This window comes from Xenopus laevis, chromosome 2L (assembly GCF_017654675.1).
Source record: "Xenopus laevis strain J_2021 chromosome 2L, Xenopus_laevis_v10.1, whole genome shotgun sequence".
Lineage (NCBI taxonomy): Eukaryota > Metazoa > Chordata > Amphibia > Anura > Pipidae > Xenopus > Xenopus laevis.
The window spans coordinates 98,364,644-98,379,255 of record NC_054373.1 but is presented as its reverse complement, the minus strand read 5'-3'; the positions used below and the strand labels follow the sequence as shown (position 1 = coordinate 98,379,255).

The 14,612-nt window shown below is 36.5% G+C and overlaps 1 protein-coding gene across 1 annotated transcript; it reads right to left on the bottom strand.

Annotated features, from left to right (window-relative positions):
- Positions 1-253: 253 nt before the first annotated feature.
- On the bottom strand, positions 254-11,640 carry upk3b.L (uroplakin 3B L homeolog). Its single transcript, XM_018246868.2, has 6 exons — positions 11,448-11,640; positions 5,739-5,879; positions 4,037-4,241; positions 2,547-2,623; positions 2,107-2,236; positions 254-986 (listed from the first exon to the last, which is right to left on the bottom strand). The coding sequence occupies exons 1-6, from the start codon at positions 11,506-11,508 to the stop codon at positions 842-844; spliced, it is 759 nt and encodes a 252-aa protein (XP_018102357.1). The 5' UTR covers positions 11,509-11,640; the 3' UTR covers positions 254-841.
- Positions 11,641-14,612: the final 2,972 nt, after the last annotated feature.

Here is a 14,612-nt window from a genome sequence, read left to right as displayed (position 1 = left end):
TTGAGCCCTGCTGCACTATTCTTCATGAATAAGTCAGTGTGATATTCAGGGACACTTTTTGCAGCTATTGACTATGCATGGAGGAAGCAGGGAGGGGCGACAAGATAAGATCTTTTCTCTTTGGGGGGTTTAGTTCCCCTTTAATTCAGAAAAAGAATTTGTTATTTATGCCCAGGTATGATTAATATAAATCTTATCATCTTTAAAAATCCCATAATCTAATAAATCTTTATCTTGCATTATTAAAAAAAAATGTTTTGTTTCTACTAGTTTTCTCACAAAAAAACAAACAAAAATCACTTTAATCTAATTACATCGGTACAGCACTGGACAGTCTATACTATATAGTCATATTCTACAGTATATATCTTTGAACCCTGGTTAATGTGATATGGGAAGTTTGATTCCATCTTCTATAGATAATTCAGATGCTGATTGAGATGTTATAAATTCATCAAATTCCCAGCTATTAATCTTCTAATGTTAAAGCTTTAACATTGGGAGAACATGGGACTAAAGTCTGTGTGTGAACCAAAATACTGTGTGTGAATCAATATAACATCCCCTGACCTCAGCAATGCTTTCTAAATATACTCATATGTCTACAAAATGTCCCATTCCCTAACTGATCCACATGTTCTACATTGGGTATATCTACAAAAAAACATACCACTCTAATACCCTGAGTACAGAGCAGCACTGTTGTGGAATTACTGACATTCTGGAATATTGTAGCTACAGTTCATAGGATTATTACTGATAATACGATGTGATGAGGCTTTTGAGGCAAATATCATACTGTTTATAGTATTTTGACAGATAAGATGAGTATTTTAGGAATCTACACAATTTTGGGTTCAGGACTTGATGGTGGGTCAGGTTGGTGACGAATGGTTGAAGAATAGTGTGTTTTGTAATTCTTCGTATTCTGATCTGCTTGGATTATAGAGTTTTCCTTTGTACCTTTCTTGCGGGACATCCCCTTGCTTTAAAAAAGAGAGAGAGAGAGAGAAAGAGACAAATAAGTTTGAATTAAATTGAGAAATAACACTATCCATCACAATGCAGTAAATTACCAGTGGTTAATTAAGTAGAGGAAATTAGTCCTTTTTAGGAAATTCACATTTATTTGATATTGGGTATTTATCATTTGTAGTCCAAATTTTCTTAAACATCAAACTACATATCTCATCGTGACTGTCGATAAATAAACCCTCAGATTAATTATCCTGCTTTCTATACATTTCTGGTGTTTAGGGGCATTTGGGCATAAAAGAGATAAAGAAGTCTCTTTCAAAGTAGTATAAATGAATTGGCAGAGTATGCAGAGGGTTTTTTTCTTGGAAATAAGTGGTCATATCAGACTAGGCTAACCCTTTTGGTGAGAACACCCATCAATATCTGACTATACTTATTGGGGAAAACAGGGGAGAAGTCATACAGAATTTTCTGTAGATTAACCTCTATATCATTTATTAAGAAGCAGAAAACAATGTGCCTTCAATTATGTAGGTCAAGAAGCCACAGAAAATTCAGTGTTTTCTCCCTTTTTCATAGACTAGAGCAGTTGGAGATTGAGGAGCACTCATTTCTTAAAGTAAGTCTTCTGCAGATGTTTGACTGTGTTATCCATAGGGAAACCCATTATTTTGGCCCCATACACAGGCCAATAATCTGCCAACACTGCCATGTATGGCCAGTTTTAGACACAGAGTAGAAATTAACTTAGTTAATTTAATTAATTAAAACCGTGGGTTGGCTGCACTACAGAGGAACAGCCCAGAATATTTTTGTACCTGGCTGAAATCTAGGATTGGCATTGAGTACAGGAGCATTTTCCAACAGCTTTTATGTAACATTTCAGTTATCATTTATAATGTACCGAACTACATATTTAAGGTCGTGCTAAATGACATACAGAAACATAGAAACACATTTTTTGTGAACAATAAAAGTCACCTGTCTATCCATTTAAACTGTAATATCTATAATATTATCTAGAAAGAAATATTCCTCTGTGCCTTACATGTACGTGACGGATTTTGTAGTTAAAAAAAGAATGTATGCAGGATGTGAATTATTGTAAATGAAATGTTTTTTCCTTACCATCCAACAAAGAAAGCAGCAGTTAGGCAGAGTGTCAAAATTCCCATAAGAAGTGAGAGAATGCTGGTTAGAACAATCATTCCCCCACTTCTCCTCCCAGGCCAAGTATCAATTGTAGATGGATTCTTCCCTAAAGAAATTGTACACATTGATTACACATACCTTTGTAAAAGAAAAAAAATATATACATGGCTACAATATTTACTACAGCTTCCCTTTTACAACTGATCTTCATGCATTTTAATCACCAGGACAAACAATCTTCATGGCGTATGTGCCTTAGCCCCAAATAGATTATTAGACCTCTTATCAGAATGGCTTGGTGTCTTTAAAACCAAAAATAGTAGCCGTAGTTGTTAATCACAAAACTCATCCAACAAAATCAGCAACATGACAATTACAGTTCATTCTAAAATATATTACAAAATGTATAAAATTACCTGTCCGCAAAGTTATCAAACCAGACCAAAGTGACGATGAGACCAAAGCATTATTGTTCATCACGACAAATTTCACCCTAGAAATAGATCATCTTATTGTAGATTTAAGGCAATATTCACATTTATAATATAAATAATTGCAATATTTGTGTATAAACTAAGTTTAATGGGCCAGGCAAACCCAAAATAAATATGTGCCTAATAAAAGAAAACATAATTCAAAACAACTTTGCAGTATACATTCAGTACAAATTGTCTATGTTTTTTAAGTTATATATATATATGTATTGCTATAGAAAGCAGTTTGTCCCTGTCTTATCTCTGTCCTGGTGGCTCAGACTATTGATACAATGTAAGACAAGGCAGCTGATTAACTGACCTGTATTTGCTGGGGAACGAAGACTTTTGCAACATTATTTAAAAAGTAACAACCAGGAATTAAGCAAATGCTGCTTTCATTAGCAATTATTTTTACAAATAACTTTAAAAACAATATTAATAAATGTACATTGGAAAGCTGTTTAGAATTAAGTTTTCTTTCCTTCAGCAAATTTTTATTTTGGGGTAGACTTGCCCTTTAAACACCCTAGCTCACTTTTACAGTTGAGTTATTCAAAGACAGGATCTGTGGAATGGTTTAGAGCCTTTTAGAGTTATGTTCAGTGTGAAACAAGGTCTACTAGGTCCTATTAGAGAACTTGACACTTATTTCTTCAATGACCAGATATTGGTAGGACCAAATAGATTAGGGGGCAGATTAATCAAGGGTCGAATTTTGAGGGTTATAAAACCCTTGAAGTAAAAATCCTTCGAATTTGACTATCGAATTAGAAGGATTTAGCGCAAAATAAAAATCATTGGATCGAACGTTGAAATCGTTCCAAACGAATGATTCTAACGATTTTAAGCGATCGATCGAAGGATTTTTATTCGATCAAAAAAAACTTAGGCAGGTTTAAAGTGGCAAAGTATGAATTAGATGGTCAAAATACCCAAATAAATACTTCGAAATTCGAATATTTTTCCATTCGAATTATTCACTCGAGCTTATTAAATCTGCCCCTTGGTGTTTATAGAGGGACACAGCGAAAATAAGGGAAGGCTGATGAGGTTCTCCTAGGATAGGACCCACTGAACAAATGTAGATACTGCTTCATTACACAACGTAGATTGCAAGCTCCACAGAGGCAATGGCTGATATAAATGAGTACACATTGCCAGAAAAGCACATTGTAATCTTGTGCCACACTATAAATCAAGAATATAATGATATTTCTGAAACTTATAAACATATAGGTACAATAATACCTGAAAGACCTTTTAGAAAAGGTCATATATATTAACACTGGAGACAAACATAACCGGTGATGTTGCCCATAACAACCAATCAGGTTTTTGTTTTCTAACTTGTTGTGACCATTAAAATATAATTGCTCATTTACAAGCCAAGAATGTTTACATGAATCTTAAATCTTAGCGAATTTTCTTACCGGTAAGGTCCAGAATCAGGTAAGGGTGCATTGCAATATGTATTATCTGTGCAATAGACAGTATCTCCAACTCTAATATAGTCAGCTGTGTTAGAGCAGGGGTATGAAGCCTCGGTGCCAAGGGGAACATGGTAGTATCCTTGAGTCGGGAATGATGAATACATAGAGGGCGGCTTGAGCATTGCATTTGTTATAGACACTGACACTGCAGAATGAAAAAAAACAAATGAAGGGATTAAATAAGTAAGTAAATAAAATAAATAAAATATTCGCAAAGCCACACAAACAAATCTCCACAGTGTGTGCACTGTGCGCAAATATATTTTGGACTTCAATACTGTGGTTCACAGAAGACCTGAACTGCCGCTCATTCAAAAAGTCTGCCCTATGGCAGATTCACAGGCCCCCAGTACAGTCTTTATCCTGCTGTTCCCTGTGTTGTGCCTTTGATCCCCAGCAGGCAGGGAAGGGATTACCAGTTGAGATGCTGTGCAACACAGTATTGAGCACTGCTGTTTTAAAGGGGTAGTTCAGTTAATTTTTAGTATATTATAGAATTGCCAATTATAAGCAACTTTTCAATTGGTCTTCATTTTTTTATACAGTTTTTTAATGATTTGCATTCTACTTCTGACACTTTCCACCTTTCAAATAGGGGTCACTGACCCCATCTAAAAAACAAATGTTCTGTAAGGCTACAACTGTATTGTTATTGCTACTTTGTAATACTCATCTTTCTATTGAGGCCCTCGCCTGTTCATATTCCAGTCTCTTATTTATATCAATGCATGGTTGCTAGGGGAATTCAGTCCCTAGCAACAAGATCTCTGAAATTGCAACCTGGAGAGCTGCTGAATAAAACGTTAAATGAATGTAAAACCACAATTTTAAACCAACTGCAAATGATCTCAGAATATCACTCTCTACCTCATACTAAGGGGCAGATTTATCAAGGGTCGAAGTGAATTCGAGGGAATTTTCAAACTAAAAAAATTCGAACTTCAAAGTCATTTTTCGACCATCGAATAGGATACTACGACTTCGAATTTACTTTGACTTCGATTCGAAGTAAAAATCGTTCGACTGTTCGACCATTCGATAATTGAAGTAAAAAAACTTCGACTTTAATACTTTGCCAACTTAAACCTGCCGAAGTGCTATGTTAGCCTATGGGGACCTGCCAGAGCATATTTCTTTAGTTTTTGGGTTTTGAAGGAAAATCATACGATCGTACGATAAGAAGTACGATCGTACAATGAATAAAATCCTCCGACTTCGAATTCGAATGTCGGAGGATTCTATTCGATGGTCGAATTTCAAAGTATTTTCCACTTCGAAATTCGACCCTTGATAAATCTGCCCTGTAAAGTTAATTTCAAGATGAACAACCCCCATTTCACATATGAGTGATATCCCTGCAGTGAGCACCAACTATTTGTTTGTTTTTTTGGTGACCACCATTAAAGTGATAGTGACACCTATACAATTTTTTAAAATATGAATGAACATTAAAAGTTACCTATAGGTCATGCTAATGATCTAATTTCAGAGCACTGTGTGTCATGAATCCAGTGTGCCATCTACTTCTATTAAAATTGTAGAGTGTTTTCTTGGAAAACTACTAGAGTGGCCTTGGCAGCCCCAGGGTAAGATATGCAAAAGATATAGCAAACATTTTCAGCTTTTATAATAAGATACATACCATTGCTTCTAGCAACAAGCAGCCAAACCTGATTGGTTCTGCTACCAAATATACATTGTGGTTTGTCCAGTGTAAATGTTGTACTTGTCACGCTGCCCTGAATAGGCATAAGGGTCAGTTGTGGAACATATGTAGTGATATCTGCAAGACAAAGCCAGAAATATAGTCATATATTTGGATGGAGAAGAATGGACTTCTGCTACATTGTTTCAAGAGTCAAAACAAGCAGTGCAGAAAGGGACAGAGATTCTCATTTCAATTGCAATTACATTTGCAAATTATTTTAATAACATTTAACATTTTAAATGAATGTTTAATGGAAAGTTGCTTTATTACATTTTTGTTTCATATGCAAAAAATATATATTTAAAAAAAATCCATCCTCTCTAAAGCTTTCATGAGCTGAGACACTTTTTCTTAAACGTTATGTTACCTGATGTAATGGAGCAAAAGGTAAGTCTGACAATCCCTCCCAGTATCTTACGGTGCAGCTGATGGGAATGTGGACAATCAGCTCATGCAGGATTCTTGAGAAATTTTGGATTACGTATTTTAAAATGTTTTTACAAAATGTCATTTATTGCTGCTCCCTCCTCCTCTGATAGGTTGAACTGATCCCGTTTGAACTGGTCCCTTATTTCAGTATCAGTAAAAAAAACATAAATGTGGGACAGTTTCGAGATGTGGTGTATGCAAAGCACATTTTTTTCTTTTTTTTCTTTTTCATGCTTTCTCAGGCGGGGAACTTGTTGAACTTGTTGAAAAATGTTGTATTTGTCAGTGAGTGCATCCCTATCTTGGAATAGGTCTTTTAAAAAGCAGAACTGCCTAGGCTGTGGTCATCAGCTTCAAAAAGCACACCAAGCCAGCCCCCAAAAACTACTTTTTATCTCCCCTCGCTCTTTCTCTTCTGCTTCCATCCCCTTGTCTGTTTGCAGAAAATGCCCTCCGATAAGACAGAAACTGATAAGACAGAGAGAAGAAAAGCTTGCAGAACAGGCATTATCTGTGGGCTGCATCTAGATAAGTGTCTAGCTTGTTTAATAGGTAATTTGGCACTGAATAATTGTATTGATCCTTTCCACTTTAACAAAATCAAGTACTAGTAGTAATGTCAATTGATTCACTGGAAGGGATGAACTGAAAATGGCTGAAGCAGGGTTGTTCTGTTAAATTTCACGCTTTGAGAGATATATATATATATATATATATATATATATATATATATATATATATATATATATATATATATATATATATATATATATTATAGTGAAGAACAGCACTCCATCTTTTGTGTTCAGCCCAGGTGCATGGTAAGGAATTCCATATGTATAAAAAGACCAGCAACTCCGGGGTTTTTTCGTGACCAAATAATAATTATATGTATATGTTTTACATATAAATATAATTATTATTTAATCACGAAAAAACCCCGGAGTTGCTGGTCTTTCTTTACACACACACACACAAACACATATATAATGATACCATTTTTGCCACACTTGACGTGTCCAGCTTGTATACTATTATACCTCTTGATCAGGGTGTCTCAGCATGTAGGACGGCTCTGACTAATGGACATATGGGGGATCCACCTGTTGAATTTCTTTGCTCTTTATTGGAAATGGTACTCACCCGGAATTATTTTCGTTTTGAGAATACTTTTTATTTGCAACTGACGGGCACGGCAATGGGGTCCAACGTGGCCCCCTCCTATGCAAATTTATTTATGGATTTTTTTGAAAAGAAACACATCTTCTCCAAATATTCTGATCAATTATTTCTCTACGAGAGATACTTCGATGATGTGTTCTTGATTTGGCGGGGGGACCATGTTGGACTCCGAACATTTGTTGCCGAAGTGAATGCCCTTTCTTCTCCGGTCAAGTTCACTTTGACCGTGATACTGTTGATTTTTTAGATATTAGGATTTTTCGTACATCTAGTGGTGTGGGCACTACACTTTACCATAAAGATATGGATAGAAATACAGTATTGCATGCACACAGCTTTCATCCGCCCTCTATTTTGAGATCAATACCATACACAGAATTCTTGAGGGTTTTCCGTAATAACACTGATTTTGAGCTGGCAAAACAACAGGCATATGAGATGCGAGAGAGATTTGTACAGCGTGGCTATCAAAAGGAGTTCCTGGATAGTGAATTGGAAAGAGCTTTGACAAAAGAGAGTATGGGCACATCTAAAGTAATGACAGGAGAACCAAACAAGGATGACGCCTTGACTTTTGTTTCGAATTTTTCGCCTGCAAGCAAACATGTTAGTACAGCTATCAGAAAGAATTGTCCCATACTACAGTTGGACAACAATTTACCGTTTATTCAAGCGAAACCACCGAGGTGTGCTTACCGTAAAGGTCGGGCTCTGCGCGATATACTGATGGTTACAGACTTGCAGACGATGTGGGCAACTACCCTGCCACAGTCATGGTTAAAATTCAATAAGATGGGCTGTTACAGGTGCAGTGGATGTATTACATGTGGTTTTCTTCTAACGGGATCTCACTTTTCTCATCCACACAGTGGCAAGAGATATGAAATACGACATAGATTAACCTGCCTTTCTGAGTATGTGGTGTACTGCATTATCTGCCCCTGTGGTTTGTATTATATAGGGAAATGTACCACAACTTTTCGGATCCGTATGAACAATCACAGATCTGCCATACGCATTGCTCTTACTTCTGGTAAAGCAGACACCCCACTCGCAAGACACTGTGTAAATTTTGGGCATTCGCTCCCCTCCATTCGATGTATATTAATTGATCATATTCCTCCACTTAAACATGGAGGTGACAGGGGGAAATTATTGCTTCAGAGGGAGTCCAAGTGGATCCGGACTTTGGACACAGTGGCTCCTAGGGGCCTTAATGAGATGTATTCACTGGCCTGCTTTGAATAAAAGTAATATTTGTCCGTCCTTCCTTTTTTCCAGATTTTTTGGATTTCTTTCACATTTTTTACTGGTACCGCACTTCATTTGAGAATGGTGACACTACGAATTGTTTTTTGGGACTTATTTTTGGGTTATAGGTAGGGGAACGTTCTACATGATAAGTGTGCATTGTGATTGGTGACCCATCTGTATATTGTTTTTTGAAATCTTGATCTTTACATTGCAGTTTAAACGGGGTCTCAAGGAGTCGAGTAAAAATTAATGTTAATAACATAGGCATCAATTAAAAATTAAAAGAGTGGCCTAATATGTTCTATAGACAGTTGAATATTTGGGATATATATTGGCAGCATAAGTATAGTTGATTGGTGCTGTTTGATATAATGATTGTGACCTGTTGGTGTAACAACTAAGAATAAATAGCCCTAGCACTCTGATACTTGGTAATTACTGAACCATGGATGTACACATGGATATATATAGGCTATTACTTAGGTAGAATCCTACAAGGTTTGGGAGGTGTTGCTAGCAATCCAGTAAAAACGCACCAACAAACTCTGCTGCATTTGGCCAATTAACTCATTTTTTAAAAAAACTTTTTCTATTTTTATAATATGGACATCCTTGATACCCCGTTTTGGCAATTGTTTATCTGCACAGTTTCTACATGTTTCTAAAAGATTTGACGATTCACCACTTTTAATGTTTTTAATGTTTTTTAATATGGTTAATCTCTTTTATATACACGTATTTTGACTTTTGATCAATTGTGAATTTTGTAAATTGATGCTGACACGTTAATGCAGAACACACTCACCAGCATGAATAATTAATCAACACTGTGCACTGATTGGTTGATGTTTGTATTTATGGATCACGTGATGACTTCTGTGTGCATCCTGACGACGGTTCAGAGAGAACCGAAACGCGTTGATGTGGGGTAGATTGTAACACTCCAATAAAAGCCTTTTTCACAATACCCGTGAGTGCTCTTAACTACATATTCATATTTATTTATATATATATATATATATATATATATAGACAAATACAAGATTCCTCTGCACTCAACCCATTATCAATATATTTAAGACAGCGACATTTTGTGCATACTGCTACTGAAAAATGCCTTACCCTTTAAACAAAACAGGGATTGTTTGTCCATATATTGCAATATATTTAAGCTGGCCAACTACGTCAAAGTCATCCCATATCTGGCCAGTCCTATGCTCAATTTTCATCTGATTCATTAAGAATTCTATGGTTTAATTATACATTTTATAAAAGGGACGAAAATGTATAATTAAACCATAGAATTCTTAATGAATCAGATGAAAATTGAGCATAGGACTGGCCAGATATGGGATGACTTTGACGTAGTTGGCCAGCTTAAATATATTGCAATATATGGACAAACAATCCCTGTTTTGTTTAAAGGGTAAGGCATTTTTCAGTAGCAGTATGCACAAAATGTCGCTGTCTTAAATATATTGATAATGGGTTGAGTGCAGAGGAATCTTGTATTTGTCTATATGTTTTTTGTGGTCACACCCTCATTGCACCCCCGCCTAATGATTTTAAAAACTAGTGGTGAGCACAACTTTCCCTTGTTTGTTATATATATATATATATATATATATATATATATATATATATATATATATATATATATATATATAGGTATAGGATCCCTTATCCGGAAACCCGATATCCAGAAAGCTCCGAATTACGGAATGGCTGTCTCCCATAGATTCCATTTTGTCCAAATAATCCAAATTTTGAAAAATGATTTCCTTTTTCTCTGTAATAATAAAACAGTATCTTGTACTTGATCCCAACTAAGATATAATTAATCCTTATTGGAAGCAAAACCAGCCTATTGGCTTTATTTAATGTTCAAATTAATTTCTAGTAGACTTAAGGCATGAAGACCCAAATTACGGAAAGATCCATTATCCGGAAAACCCCAGGTCCCGAGCATTCTGGATAACAGGTCCCTTACCTGTATATATATATTCAAGTATGACTATTATACATTGCGTAACATATGTTGTACTGTAGGGTCACAGAGAAGTAGGCTTTCAATCCATTCATCAGAACATTTCAGAAAATCAACTTGTTTTGCAATAAAACTAAGATAAAAACTATTCTGCCTATATATAATTCAGTGTATTCAGGTTAGATCCTCACTTCCACATGAACCATAGTTGACTATGGTTGGTAAAGGTTGCTCATATGGATTAAACTCCTCTTAGCAAGAAAGTGTGTCATTTTATGTAGTGCACAGATGCTTACAACATCATGGTCATGTAGTCAGTAGCTTTACTATTGGGGATGTGGTGACCTGGATAGCCTAAGAAGAAAAAAAAATATTGTGGTTCACATGCACATTATGTCTGAAAATGCACATCTGGAGGAGGAAGGGTGGCCCAGTTGCAAAGCCTACGCCCGGGCCCGCCCAAGGAAAGTTCCGTCACTGTATGCAGTGTAAAAAGTTATTTTTATTTAACCACAATCAATGCTACGGAGCTATAAAATATCTTGCCGCTTTATAAATGAACATAGCAATAACAAATAGAAAGGTATGTTTCTATAAACTTACTGGACCTTAGTTTAGAACTAGAGAAGCATTCTCCTTTTCTGTGCTTTACTAATTCTAAACTCGGGTCCAATCCATGGGACCGTTACTATATAAACCTGCTACTTGTACACATGTTTATAGCACCTTGAATTTGAACCGACCTCACTATTTAAGTTATAAAATGAACCACAGATTTATATAATATTTACCTGCACCAACAGAGAGAGCACATGTAGCGATGGCCAAAATCACCTTGATATGGAAATCCATAATAGCAGCCGATTCTCCGGTTACTCTCTAGTTTTTCAGCAGAGCTTCTAAAGCGTATGGCAGTGCTTAGAAAGCAACAAGCATCTCTATATGTTTCGCCAGTGGGTTCCTGCACACTAATGAATCCCTTTAGATTCTTCGCATTCACAAGAGTGGAGTGAAATTGTAGAAAACCAGTTAGACTTGTTTTGATCCCTATATGCTGGTTTATAATGTTATCCCAGGGGGCTGTTTACAAAGGCTTTTACAGCTACAAAAATGTTGCAGAACTGGTCTTGCGTCATGGTGAAACTTGGACTCAGAATAAGCAAAATCAATAGGGCCTGACTTGAAAATAGGGCCTGAAAATAAATTGTGTATACTCATGTTGTATTAGTTTATATTTACAGATACAATTTGCCCCTCTAGAGTTGGTATCATATTGTATGTGGCAAAATAATCAGGGTGAGAATGGACCAGATTTCCTTTGGCAGGTTTAAAAACCTCATCAGACTAGGACTTTATCAGGCCATTACTGTGGTCTTCTCTTGAGGCAAATTACATTTTTTGTAGGCTCACACCCAATTTACATTCAATTGTGAGGTGCTCGTCCCATGGAGACCGCCCAAATAGAGTCTCCAAAACATCAATATAAAGATAAATATAAGGACTGCACACTCAAATTTAAAAAGGCAAAAATGTATTACATCACAAAAAATACACTTACATATTCAGCTATGGCCCAGTAATGGCCCTACGCGTTTCGACCACATAAGTGGTCTTCATCAGGGGAAAAATACATAAGTTATTGCAAATAGGATAAAAAGGCAGAACGAATGTGCACATTCAACAGGTTTAAATACCTTTAAGATACCCTCCATAATCTCCCTCCGGATAGGGAAGTAGGAAAATGACAGTACTTTGAGTTTTTACATTGATTGAACTAAAGTGAACCGTAGGCATCTGGGGAGGTTGTGCAGTTACCCCTCCAAGGGACCCAAACATCAATGTTTAAACATCTAAAGCAATGATCCCTAACCCTTGGATGTTGCTTTCAGTGGTCTCAAAGCAGGTGCTTATTTTTGAATTCCAGGCTCGGAGGTTTTGGCTGCATAAAAACCAGATGTACTGTCAAACAGAAACTCCTGTAGGTGCCAGTCCACGTTGGGGCTACCAAATAGCAATTCACAGCCCTTATTTGGAACCCCCAGGAACTTTTTCCATGCTTGTGTTGCTCCTGAACTCCTTTTACATTTCATTTACAAAAAAGGTTGGGGACCCCTGATCTAAAGGATGGCAGCTACTGCTCATTATTTGCAGGGTCTCTCACTCTTACATGGCTAGGAGAAAATGTACATTAAAACATATGATTCATTCTTGTCACTTCTTGTCTTGTAACCGGGATAACCATATAATATAGTATGTATGTATGTTCTTTAAATATATTACGATATTCCTTCAGTTTTCTATGTGTATGAGTATGTATTAGTATAGCCAGCCATTTTTTTATATGTTACATAATTAATAAATGTTATGTTTGTATAATTTAATTATAGGGTGCTGCTTGTATAAGTAGAGCTGTACATTAAAGGGCCTATTTATCATGGTGTGTAAAATGTTGGAGAAAAACATTGCCGTCAACGGAGAGTGGCGGAATTTCACTCTAGAGGACTGTGGCGACCTCTAACTTCTCTCTTTGATAAATATACCCCTAGACTCCACTTTACTCAAATAATTCACATTTTACCAAAAAAAAAAAAATGATTTCCTTTTTCTCTGTCATAATAAAACAGTACCTTGTTCTTGAGCCCAACTAAGACATATTTAGGGCTCTTACTGACGAGTGGTTGAAGCTGCGCTCCCCTGCTTTCCATTTTTCTGCATTCAGCCACAGGGGAGCGCAGGAATAGACGCATTATGTTTTTTGCAATGGGGCTGTACTCACACATGCGCGTGTAGGCGCCGAACGCAGGAAAAATGCAGCATGTTGCATCTCAACCTGCGTTCGGCGCCTACACACGCCTGTGTGAGTTCAGCCCCATTGGAAAAAACGTAATGCATCTATTCCTGCACTCTGCTGTGGCTGAACGCAAAAAAACGGAATGCAGGGGAGCGCAGCTTCAACCGCTCGTCAGTAAGAGTCCTTAATATTATTGGAGGCAAAACAATCCTATTGGGTTTAATTAATGTTTTAATGATTTTTTTAGTAGATTAAAGGTATAAAGATCCAAATTACGGAAAGAACCCTTATCCCCAACCAGTGTCTCTCGAGTAACATGTTGCTCATCACCCTCTTTTGATGTTGCACACAGAAGCTGTCACTGTTTTTTTCAATTCCTGGCATGGAGGCAAATTTGTGAGGCATTACAACCAAATGAAGACCATAGAGCCAATTACAGTTCTTATTTGACAAATAAGGACTAGATGAGTCCGAGTTGTTTCAGACGATGATGCGTCTACCTGACCCAATATATTTTTAGTAGCCATTAATAAAGTTGGATATTTTAACTACATATGCGGAGGTGCGGTCCATTCTTTGATCTTCTTTGGCGACCCCCCAGGAACTTGTATGGTTTCCCAACTTGTGTCGGTAGAAAATAGTTCTGCTGTAGTGTGAGGGAGAAACATTTTGTGTTTGGCTGTGATTATGCATTACTGTGCACTAAGTATACATTTATATTACTCAGAATGTATTCTATTAGAAGAATGTAGGTTTTATTCTTTGTGTACCGCCTTAAGGATTACATTTTGGGTCGGCATTTGTGCCCAGCCTCTGAACCGGTTTGTCAATTCTGCTTCTAAACAGGGATGCATTGAATCCTGGATTCACATTAGGATCTGAGCCTTAAAATTATATGATCAAAAAGTGAATTTGGTGCATCTCTACTTCTAAACCATCCCAATAATTGTCTCCATATACTGTACAATAGTGGCTGTCCAGCCTTCTGCGTGCACGTATATAACCTACATAGTAGATGGGATAGCCTTGTACATGTCTGTTTGCTTCCAATTAAATATTAAATAATCAGACTGATTTATATCAGTTGTTGGAATTTTAAAGATGAACAATGTACCTGCCTATTATGTGTTATGTTCAAATATTTGGATACAATGCTTCAAAAGTA